At 37.7% G+C, this 12,814-nt stretch overlaps 1 protein-coding gene across 1 annotated transcript in view; it reads right to left on the bottom strand.

Annotated features, from left to right (window-relative positions):
- MIPOL1 (mirror-image polydactyly 1) overlaps positions 1 to 12,814 on the bottom strand; it is a 158,667-nt gene that overhangs the window by 111,223 nt on the left and 34,630 nt on the right. The window contains exons 7-8 of the mRNA XM_009887017.1: positions 8,807 to 8,840; positions 8,377 to 8,547 (exon numbers count right to left, since the gene is read on the bottom strand). Of these exons, the coding sequence (XP_009885319.1) occupies positions 8,377 to 8,547; positions 8,807 to 8,840 (205 nt within the window). The remainder of the gene's footprint in view (positions 1 to 8,376; positions 8,548 to 8,806; positions 8,841 to 12,814) is intronic.

Raw genomic sequence — 12,814 nt, 5'->3', positions numbered from 1 at the left:
TTTTATTTGTGATCAATGCTACTAGTTTGAAACCTATTTCTCCTTGCAGGAAACAAGTTCATTTATGTCTTGTAGACAGGTCGAAAACCTTCACCAGAAAAGTCTGCATATAAAGTAGTCTAGTAATTTTCAAACTAAAAAGGCTGAATATGAACGTACTGGAATACTTTCTCCAAGAACACTGATAGCTTTTACTTCCCTTTACCTATTTCTTTTATTTTTTTTTTATAAATCTAATTCTCCTTCTTGAAGTCATCTCATCTTTATCCTTACTTTCATACAATACACTAGCAGAGCTTTATGTAACTAATTTTTAAAATATTTTCTTGGATTAAATGGATTTTTTCCATTTCTGTACTTAAAAATAATGAAGCTTTGAACTTTTCTCTAAAGTTCTCAATAAGTCTCAGAAATTTTCACTGAAGAAACACAATTTGCACACTGCTGTGCATGGGGGGTGCAATTTGTCATTTCTCTCACCTGTCTCTGCTTCTTATGCTGAGATTTTCTACATGGACTGCGACCTGAGAGCATGAAATGGATCCCTTTTTTGATTAAAGCAAACTCAAAGATGCACTCCAGGAACACACCTAGTGCATTCTGAACAAAATGAGTATTCATTTCATAGGACTTGACGACAGCTAGTCCAAAGAAAAAACCAACCAACCAAAAAAACTCAAATCAAAAAAATGCAACACCCTCCTCCCCCTGAAACACATTAATGCAGATGTCAGATGCGGAGAACTACTTCGTACTCCAGATCTACTCGTATTTGTTCACACTACTTGCTAATACAGAAATAATCAACCACAAAGTTGCAACCGTGAACATTCAAGAAGTGGCAAGTGGGTAAAAGCAAGGAGGGAAACGAACACACAGGTCAGACGTACTAACCATTTCAGACTCCCCATTAAACATAAATATGAAACACAAAAATCTTGTTTGTCACCTATCAAAAGAATTTTTATGCAAACTCATCCAGGTATCCAAAATAACAAAGTATTTTTGCAGAAAGGTTTCTTAGAAAGTTGCCTAAGAAAACTACCTTTTAATATGAAACACAGATGGATTTTTTTTTTTTAATTTTCAAGAAAATCAGAGACATTTTATCCAACAGGTAAGCAAACTGAAATCTGATTCAACTCTCAGCACCTCACTTGAAACTGTGAAGAATCAAGTGCTGTGGAAAACTTACTTTAGGTACTTCTAAAATAGTCCTGGTACCTATAGAACTTACTGCATGCACAGTGAATCAGTCTCCTCTTCAGAAGGAATCCTGTTTGAGTTCTGCTTGTATCACATTGGAAAACTTCTCTATCAGATGTTGTACTGAAACAGGCGATCAATAAGCATACAAAACATTTTTCTCTCTTTCGTCCTAGGGTTTTGACATTAAATATTTAAATTAATTCTAGAAATTGGTTTGGAAGACTAAGCTGTGTGAACCTAAAGCTTAGCACCCAGATAGATGAGTCAAATAGCAATTAAGCAAACAAGCTTGCATGCAAATTTACTGTCATTTTCAAAGGGGTGAGGAGTTTCTAGGTACTGAAGAGAAGATGAATGTTGAACTGGAAATTCATTAAAGTTTACAATTAAAGATACAAAGCTTGATCATGCCCTGAAATACTATGCAGACATGTATTTTCTGAATTCTGCACAACACACTGTTTGCAGAGGAACAACAGGTGATTTAACAATGCAAACAATGATGTGTCTCAGGGCATCACTCAGCCAAAACCTTATGGCAGTGAAGAGAAGAAATGTAGTATCAATTAAAAATTTGCTTCAGAAGTTCAAAAAGACAAACCATAATCCCTCTCTTCAAGGAAACATTGCATTAAGATTTATATATTTACTCATACTTAGCATTCATGGACTAAATACAAAAGTTCGGTATAAGAGATCCTTAGGGTAATTTCCTTCGGATCCGCCTCTCCCTCCCACTAATGACCTACCAGCTGACCTGCACTACCAGCTGTGCGAAGCATTAACTCAAAAACTACAAGACCTCATGCAACCAAAGCCTTGCTGAAGTCAAACTAAGGAGTAAGCTGCAGAATACTCACTTACACTAGTGAAATTCTGACTCTAGTGAAATCAAAGGGAGTTTCATGCCCCACTACCAGATACCTGCCTACAGAGAAATCACCACCTCTGCTACATCAATGCAAGAGACCAGCTGACTCTACTGAAACAGATGTGTAATGTTTCCAAATCTTCTTCTATCATCCTGTCTAAACATCTAACCTCTCCTTCAGCTTTCTTAATGCCTTGAGAACTGAGAGTTGCATGCAGTGATCAAAGAAAACAGCACACCATGACGAAAGATTAAACAGGTGTTATTCTTTTGGGGAACATTCTACACAAATAAGAAAACCCAACATAAGATATGAAGAGGATTCTGTTTGGCCAGTTTACTCTCTATTTTAGTCTCTAGTGGACTAAAATTCCTAGTTCAGAAGAAAAAATTACTTTATTCATCTTCTGAATGTAGCCAAATATTTAACTGAGTATTCCCCTGGAAAATATTCATGCTCCAGCTAGCACAAATACATCTGAGGTAGAAAGTCAGAGCAGACCTAATCATCTCAGAAAGTAAAGAATTATTATAATTTTCAAGCTGGGTTTGATTTTAGAAGAAGTAAGCAGCAAAGTAGGGAAGAACCTGCCCTTTTCTGAGATGCAAAGGATTCTTGATGCTCTTCAGCATCATTCCCAATAGTTTTACTCCATGCCTCCCAACTACAGGAGCCACTAGCTCTGTTTGGCGCTTTGAAAATTCTGTAATTGGTGAGATTCACTTGGTTTATTCTGAGAAGCAGCAAAGAAAACATAGATTTAACCATGTTCAGTATAACATGGACCTCCTAAAACACGGATTTAGTCAAAATTTCAAAGGATTATCTTTATTTAGGAAGACAGGAAATGAAATGTGACATTATAAAGCACCATTCCAGTGCAACACAATCAAATGGAAAACACATTAAAAAAAATATCAAAATTGCTAATCACAACAATTGCTTGTATAACTTGGCTTTTTGTGATCTTACTTCAGGATCCCTTGTACTCAGAATTATCTCCAAAGAAGAGACATCTGTGAGGTTTACCTGAGGCCACTAATGTGGCCACCAATAAAACTGACAACCATTTCTTCAACTCCTGTTTCTTTTCTCCCTGCAGCCACAGTCTATATTTTATTACTTATCCCTATTGCTTTCTCTCAAGACTTGGACTAAATTTGCAGGGCAAAAGGGGCATCTTGCTCATGTCTCTCTGTTAAACCATCCTGCTGGCAAGTAATTTCCCCATGCCTATTCATCTGCTAGTTCTCAGAAAAAATCACTGCAAACGAGGGCAACAAGAACTTGCTGTTGCCTGCCCAAAGAAAACCAGCCACAAGAGTGAACCAGCATGGTCCTTAGATCCTCAGATTACAATAAACATCCCCTTTACCTTCACTTTCCTCCTCAAATAAGCCTGTGACCAAAATAATCAGCACCCCACAGCAGCTGCCTGGTTCACAAACAACTGTGAATACAGTGTCCTGCCTTTCCTTTTCCTATTCCCAAATATCAGTGGCAAAAGGGAGAAGGTAGTAGAGGAAGCATGCTGGCAGAGTAGCTAAGAGGACACTGTCAAATGTGCTCCTGCCACCCAAGAACTCGATCAGTACCCTTAACCAGGAAGTGTCAAAGGGTACCAAAACACAGAGTTTACAACTGAACTGCTAATTCAAATCACTAAAAATAACACCCCAAACTGTGGTTTGAGTTATCCTAAGATAAGAGAGTCTTGAAGCATTGTAACCAGTCACCTGAGTTTTCCCCAACTAAAGGGCCAAAATTTGTAATTAATTTTTTTCATTTACATATGCTTTTGTTGTTTTTACACTTCGTACAGCTCTTGGGTTTATTACTTCAGCAAGACCTGTTCACTCATGTGTGCTGAGAATGCCTTAATGCTCTGTGAATCACAGATAACACAGAGCTCTACACCTTATTTGGTGTAAAAGGAGGGAAATCGCTTGAGCAGAATGTAAAAAAAAAAAGTTAGCAAGAAGCTGGCTTGTTGTAAGTACAGACATTTACTAGTTATTAGTCATTAGTCGAAACTGATAATGATGGGCAGTCAAGCATAGTGCTTCTCATCTTTGTTTTCAATGACGATAAACTGCCGCCCGTTGCCAAACAGTAATTCAAAATGGAGAAAGGTACTTAAACTTGCCTCAGATGAGCAACTGGGTGCATGCCAATTTTTTACATGAACAGTCATAAGCATGTTCCTGCACAGCAGGATGTGATCAAACTATTCAAAGCTGTAAAACCAGGTTTGCTTGCCAGTTATGTTATTGCTTCAAGATCAGCGTATTACAGACGGTACTTTGCCAGCCGTGAAACCGCTGTTTTTCCTTAACAACAAATTCTACACCTTTAATATTTAAAACTCTGTACAGAACTGACTGTTCCCAATTAAAAAAAAAAAACAAAACCATCCACAAAATGAAAGTTAGGACTGATAACATATCAAACACACGTTCTCCTGAACTATAAGCCATCTCTTACTTAGCTTGAAAAAATCGCTTCCTTCAAGCTGTGCCAATTAAAAGGTCCCCTTTCTTCCCCTTTCTTCTCTAAACCAGAAGAGTAATTGTAATGACTTACTCAAGTCCTCAGCTTCAGCTGCAAACCCTGAAACATATTAACATTCCTGTCCATAAGGTGTGATGTGGTTAATAGGTGGTTGCTAGTTTGAGACATTGCACTGTATTGCCTCCTGCTGGAAACCACTTCTTTAAAGTATTTTAAGAAGATCACACAATGGGACTGTGCCATATGTAATCTTTATTAAATACCTGTCACTAATTGGATTACTCAAGCAAGAAAGATTTTTGAAGAAAGGCAGAACTGTAGTACAACCAACAGGACAAATAAGTAGTTTCCTTGAATGGGTTAGGACAAACCTGAACATTACAGACAAGAAACTGATGTTTTATTTCTCATGACAGTCAGCATCTTTCTCCATTTTCCTTTGAAAGAATTAGTCATAAAATAGACTCAAACTTCCCAGTATAACACAATATCTGTTCACTAACAAACATATCTTAGCAAATACAACCAAACAGTTGAGTTTGTTTTTTTAAGGGGGTTGGTACAGGAGAAGATGGATGTCAATGTTTAGCCACGCTTTAGTTGTTTGTTTTTTATTCACTTGAAAATACATACTAAAAGTAGTATCAAATATTTGAGTTTATACCATTTTATTTGTTTTCACACATACAAAAAGTAGTTTGCATATTTGCTCAGCAATCTAGTGAATAATCTAAGATTACATACACATGCACAGCTCAATACAGTGACAGAAGTACCTCTATCTGCTTCCTAGTAAGAAGCAACATTCATGTTTGAGATCTCAAAAAAATACGCAGAAGTTCTTGGGTGTTACGGCTCAAAAAACCATTTTCATGACCCTTCTGAGACATGGGCAGCAGTCTTCATTTTTTGAAGAATAAAAAAATTATTCAAGTAAAATTCAAATAGAAGAATAGCAACTAGCTAACCGTTGTCAAGTAAGCTGCAACAGCAGTCCAGTTAAATGCAACCGGATATAATAACTACCAGAAAAAGTATTGCAAAACTGCATTTCAAAGACTAGCTGAAAATAATCTGTATTTACTTGATCATAGGAAATGCACAGTTTATAGAATGTCCATTCTCCAGGAATGTAACCTATTCCTTACTTGAAATCAAAGCTATGTGGCTATGTGTTCAAGCTGTGAAGGCTTTTGTGTTATTGTTTCTAACTGAGAAAAATCAGAAATCCTACAAGTAAAACCCCAAAAGCTAGATACTACTTATATTCACTGTGCTCAATTGTCAAATGCCAGGCTATTGTGAAGAAGACCACAAGAGGGGTAACAGACGCTGCTTCATTAAGCACAACCGGTCCAAACCCTTATTATCATATGGGCAGTTCTCTGTCATATGGAACCGGTTATGGTGGTCACTCACATGACATTGCTGTCTCCAGCACCGCACAACAGCAAGCAGGAAGAGTAACACAGTGTTCGCACAATGTGTCCTGAAGCATTTAGCTTCCGCTGCCCAGTGACCTCTGAACTTTAAAAATGCCTTTTCCAGAGGATAGCCACAGCATGCTAAGGGTCTACTTTATTTATGCTTTGTTTCAGCCTGTTCTCATCAATCCCCCCTCATATTTGATGTCACCTCCACCAAAAAGAAACGATTTTAACTTGCAGATGTTATGAATGCCTGAGGCAACCTCAGATCTTACTTCCAATAATTTGCATTTGTTATGCTAAGCATATACATCCCCTGAATTATATCTAGTCCCTTTGTGGTCTAACGTAGGAATCCCTCTCCTATTGTTCTTGCTGTTAGCACTGTAATAACTACTGCTATTGCAATGTTAACAAAAGACTACTAATAATTCAAGTACGGTGCCAATTCCCAAGGAATCATCAAGTGAGAAATGCAGGTTGAAATGGTAGCTTCAATTCCAAGGACCTATTTTCTAGATTCAAGAGTTACAGCCATACATCACACGTGAAAACACAACACATGCTCAACAGACTTCTATTAATAATAATTAATTTAAAACAATGGTATTAAAAACTGCAAACAGTATCACAACAGTACAGCTTAATACCAAATATTTAAATTTTCATTTGCCAAGGATTTATTATTTTATTCATTTTTTTTTCCAGCTGCACTATCTACTTAACATTACCTGTGTTTTTTGCCAACAGGCCTAAAGATGGTTTTGCTAGCTGTGGCACTTGAGCCATTACGATATAAAATAATTATCTTTATTAATTTCCAGCTGATTACTTGGAAAAGATTACCCCTTAAACAGCCAGCTTAAAAATCAATTCAATTAAAATGTATATTAAAATGCCCTACAATGACATTCTTCTGACATTCATAAAAGTTTCATGGTCCAAGTATGCCTGAAAGTCCCCTTCAACAAAGAAGCAAAACTGAAAAAACAAAAATAAAAATATCAAAAGATCCTTCTCTTTTGCTGAAAGCTTTTCTTTTATAAGCTGCTCACTTTTATATGCCCTGTGCAAAGGAGAAAGAACATAAACTTTTGGCAGGACTGTTGGATGGTTCCCAGTAGCTATGCTGCTCATCAGTACTATAAAAGTAAAAGAAAGTAGACTGAAAATGTAAAGTTCCAATATTAACACCTTCCAACATTAACATCCTTTGCAGCACAGACTGAATAGATAGACACAAAATATTTTAAGCACCAGGCAGATGCAGCTTTCAATGTTAAAAGTAGGAGAGAATGCAAAAACAATTGCAAAAAAGTGAAAATTACAGGGTGGGTAGAAGAGACCCTTTTACCAGAAGACTTCTCAATACAGCATAAATTCAATCAACATTCTCAATACCACACAAGATCACAAACCTGACTTTAATAGAAATTAGTTAGATGTGGACTAACTTTGGTAACTCACACTAAAAATCTAAATTTTCAATATTGGAAGAGTCAGATGAAATTTCTTGCCTGGGATGACAGGAGTTTCATCCAGTCTAAAATCTTGTGTTTCCCCAGGGGATATATCCCCTACTTGGACGACTTCTCCCTACAGCCTGTTCCTATTGAGCTAAATCTAGGTTGAAATCCAGGAATGAAAACTGTGAGGAAAACCAAACCAACAGAAAAACTTTTCCATGAGATGGGAAAAGCAAAGGGGACTCTCTTCATGATGAAGAGAATGAAGACAATATTGTTCTGTGAAAATATGAAATTGCAGGGAACGAGTATCTGAGCAGAAAAAGGACCTCAGCTTCTTTCAAGTCATGTAGCAGAAGCATAAGACTTTGAGAGTCAAGGACCACATGCTGATTTTTATCTCCTGAATGTAAAGCAACAAAGGGATGAACTGCTTGCATTGTTGCATGTGGTACCGTTACCTTCCTTTAATGTATATTTTTTATACTTATAACCCTTTACAAATCCTTGAGTCCCAGGTAACTGTCGTCCAATGCATTACACCAATACAGCATACTGCAAAACTAAGCCCTTGATAGCTTTTTCGATTGGTCAATACACTGAAAACTACTTTGTTTTAAAAAAGGAGACAGTTAGTGATCAGGTGCAAGAACCACAAAAATAACTTTTCTCATGAAACGCATTGATATCATTTCAATGGCCACCATTACCATGAAGAAACAGTTGATCATTAATCAGCCATTTACTACAAGGCCTCTCTTTGAGATTTTCAACAGAGCAAAGTAAATGAAATAATTTTGTTCCCAGAAAGTAAAGCAAAAAAAAAAAAGAGAGAAAAAAGAAAAAAAAAGAAATTTGTTATTGAGTGATTATATACTTGTAGAGACTTACTTGAGACAAAGCAGCATCCCGTTGTTCTATTACTGCATTCATTTCCTCAGCTATTATTTTCTTTTTACGTTCTTTGGTCCTGTGTATTCGATTCAGAATTATAGCTCCATTCTTCAGTATATCTATCCCTGTGTCTGCATTGTTTATTCTGTTCAGTAATTCCTGTAATGTCTACCAACAGCATTATATGTTAGTCAGACATGAAGTTTTAATATATTTTATTTAATATAGGGTTTTAATTAATAGGCACATGTGAATTGTAAATTGACTGAGTGAAGTTATTGAATTTTCATATTGCAGCAAAGATGTACATTATTAGTGTGTCAATTCTTCTTTTTCCCACATCTTAGTTCTTGAAACCCACTCAATTGAACTTAAGCCTCTAAGATATAAGACTGACATCAAGAAATCTCCTCAGAGAATGGCTTACCATGTCATTTTCTTCAGGGTTAATATTTTCTAGCCTAGAAAAAAGGGACACAGAAAGCCTGATCAGTAGCATTTCCTTAGTGCAGCAAAATGAGTTCGCTTTTTAAATCTTTAGAACCTCAAGTAATTTCATTCTACTAGTCTTTAGAGTCAACCATGACACTGAACATATTAAAGTGCCACCTGCTCGACTCCATCTTTCAATAATGCTCCATATCTTCAGCACTGACTTCAGACTGTTAAGTTATTAATGTTTACTGCTATATATGACTACAAGGATCAATTGTTCATATGTGCTTAGATGAAGAAAGTTCCCCAGCGATAGAAATGACTGATGCTCTTATTTTATTTATTTCTGGGCTTACAACTTTTACCTGACGTTGTATTTTTGTTGTTTTTACTGCATCCCAGATGAAACAGGACAGGACTTTTGCGGAGATTTTTTTTTTTTCCATTTTAAAGTAATTCTTTTTCTACCCTTCTCTTCCAAAATGGGGAAAAAAACCTAGTTGCAGTTTCCTTAAAAATATTTTTATTTTATATCTTGCATAGAATAGCAAGCTAATTCAGTTCTCTGCAAGGCCCTTATTTAATTCTGGAACATCCCCCCCACCACCACCTTCCCCTGCTTTTAGTTCAACAGAACATATATTGACCTGTCAAATATAAAGGTAATACGAGGAATTTAGTCATACAGCATTGAACACTGGCTGTGCAAAAACAGGGAGTGAAAGCACAAAAATCTAATAAATGGGACAGTACGCATTTTATTTTACTTAAGGTTAGTTATATGGACAGCATATTATTTAAAACACCTATGTATATTTTGAAATGGAAGACACCTCTCTTCTTGAAAAATGAGCATATTAAACTTACCTTACTACCCCACTGCTACTTGCTTAATGGTGACTTCGACTAAAAGTAGGTCTGTCACTAGCGTATGATATTTTAAAGGATAGGTATTGTACCATTAAGTATCTACTAAACAGCAACACACATTTTTTAAACAGTGCTGTGACAGGTGGTGCTCTGAAGCCAAGATTTTAGCTCGCAAACATCACAGAGCACTTGACAGCACACTAACACCTTTTACTTTAAAGCATTAGTTTTACCAGGTAACAGTGCATAAGGCATAATAAATCAAACAGTACAGAAATTAATTCTTTAAATAAAAAATAAATAAATTCAGAATGTACTAGCAGTGTACAACAGCTGGTATATTTACATGGAATTCACGAGCAGTAACTACTCCAACATATGCAGTCAGCATCAGAACTGAACAAAATAAAGTAAAAGCTAACCTTTGCTGGGTTTGACTTGTATTAACAAAGTAACACAAATCATAAAATAACAAACATAAGTCCAGATTCTCAAGAACCGGCTCCTTGACTTGTCTCTTTATAGAGTTCCTGCTTTAGGTTTTTACATTGCTCTACGTGCCACTTCATGTGGGACTTAAAAATGGATCTCCGGCTAGTTTGTATTCACAATGAAAGAAACGGTATTTGTCAAAGTAAATTGGCATGACTGACCCGGCTTCTCCAGAGGACTTCTACCCTGCTAAAAGTGTGGGTCAACAAAATGACCCAGCCGACCAACAGGCTGGGTAAGCAAGACACCTTAGGGAGAAATGGGGGTGGGAAAAAGTACAGGAACTTCAACGGTAAGTGTAGCTGTACACTTACCACCTACACAGCATACCACTGCCACATGGGATCTCTCTGTAGGTGTACATACATCTCCTTAGGTGACAGGATTTTTTGAAAAGCAGCGTCCAGAGTTGTGTATTTACCCTGCTGCCTCTCCCACTGCTGTGCACAGGCAGTAAGTGACCCTTAGATCTCTCATGATCCAAGGATTCCTCTTTCCCCAGTTCTACGCACATTCTGCTACTGTAACCCCTAGGGCCAAGAGGACTGAACGAATTTTGGTTGTTACAGTTAAATAATAACAACAGAATTGCTCCAGCTGCTAATTTAAAGAAAGCATTACAGTGTTCGATAAAGGTTGGCAGGCTGTTCAATACTGCCCTCTGGTAAAGATCTCTGATTGGAGTAAGTCCAAAGCAGATGGAAGGAGCAACCTGCACTCTAAAACTTGATGAATGTTGCACAGGTAGTGTTCTTTGAAAAAAACCCAAACCTCTATGTACTCTCCATCTGAGACAGAGAACTTGACCTTTTGAACAACCAGCTTCAGGAAGAAAATATTAAGGGTGGTAGTTGGAAAAGTTCCAAGATTCCAGAAGAAACTCCAAAATTAAATAAAATAAAGCAAGTCCCTCATGGCTCATCCCATCATCTCTGCTCCTTCCAAAGGATTAGCAGAGTGGTGAGATGAACTAAAAAAAACCATTTCCATTCAGCCACAGTATTAAACTAATTAGAATAACGAGGCTGAGAAAACTAATTTCTTCATGGGGTTGACTATGCTTCTCAGAATGCAGCATCTCAATTTGACTCTTCTCAGTCATAGTCCTGGCTCGCTCCTCCCATTGCAAAATGCCAGACATCCAGGAAGATACAGAAATGCGTGTCTTGCCATCTCAGCTGAGATGTTACCACAGCTAGTAAATATGCCCAACATTCTGAAAAGCCTGAGTGCTGGAGCCAGGCAGGAATCTTGGCTCCACTCAACCATTTCTTGTTTGCAAGGTGTATGGCTGCATGAATAACCATCTTGTAAGCTTAGAATAAGTGGACCAGATGAAAAGCAAGCAGCTGAGCCTGATGGAGGCAATCCTGCCTTCTTGGTATTGTAATGCTTAAGGATTTCAAAAACAGCAAAGAATTTTTTAACAAAAACTACCCCTACCCACCCACCCCACCCTCCATACTCACGACAGGAAATGTGTCCCTGTACCATACCATTGGAAGAAATATCGTATTATCTAGAAGGTGCTGTCACACAGAGCACTGATATGGGTCAGGAAAGAGCCATGGTCAGCTTGACACATGGATGCAGTCGCTGTGAGCTGAGGTAATACTGAATATAAATCGGTGGAACAGAGTAAGACATTTTTGAAGTTTCTTACATTGTCTGATATGGCTTAAGAGATTCCTATCAAACTTGCAGTTTGGCTGAATGGGTAGCAAGGTAAGGAAAGAGGCAGGTATTAAGACATCTAATGCAGCAAACACGATGATTACTTGAACATATAAGTTTTTCTCCCTTTCAGGGGATTATACATGGCAATCAATGTCCAGTAATTCATTACCAGTAAGTACTTGCTGCATGGATGACTAACAAACTTTAACAAACTTTACAGTGGGAACAAATGCAGCTTTTGGGCTCTCTGCCTTTGTGGTGTTTGTCAAGTAGGGTTTTTCTTTGACTGCTCTGACGACTGACACTGAAACTATCAATGAAAATAAAACCACATAACATTTTTCAAAACCCTTTAGCAACATCTTTGTGCCCTATGGGAGGCATAAGCATGCTTGGGGTCTGCCTAAGGATTTTGTTCATATCCAGGATGCCCTCAGTGACAGGTCACAGTACCCACAATGTGAAAGACTTGGGTATGACTCCTCCCAACGAGCTGCCATTGCCACAGTCAGTCTCTGTAATGCAGAACGGGAGATCCTGGAAAATACTGGAACTATGATCTTACAGTACACAGGCAGCCTGGCAAGGACAATTCTTTTGAATTAAATTTGCTTTTGTGCCCAGTCTCGTGTACTGGTGTTGGCTGTCATGACAGCAAATATCACACAGAAGCCTGACGTGCACCCTTGCAGAATATACAGGACAAGACACTAGCTACGGACAATGGCTCACCGGTTTAGGCAAAGAGGAATGTATATCAGGTATTGAAGCAACAGTAGCTGGTTAGCTCTTCACAATTTTGACCTCGTTGGGTTGGTGTTCTCCACAGAGAAATCTCCTATGCCAATTCTGAGACTGTGAATGGCATCAGGGCACCAGGCCTCTCTATAAAGCATGAGAAAGAGCTCCTAAATGGATGACAGCAACAACAATTGCTGTTCTCTATAGAATAGCAAGAAGG

The sequence above is a fragment of the Charadrius vociferus genome, unplaced genomic scaffold (assembly GCF_000708025.1).
Source record: "Charadrius vociferus isolate BGI_N301 unplaced genomic scaffold, ASM70802v2 scaffold14, whole genome shotgun sequence".
NCBI lineage: Eukaryota > Metazoa > Chordata > Aves > Charadriiformes > Charadriidae > Charadrius > Charadrius vociferus.
The sequence above is the reverse complement of the archived record's forward strand: the minus strand, read 5'-3'. Positions and strand labels throughout refer to the sequence as shown.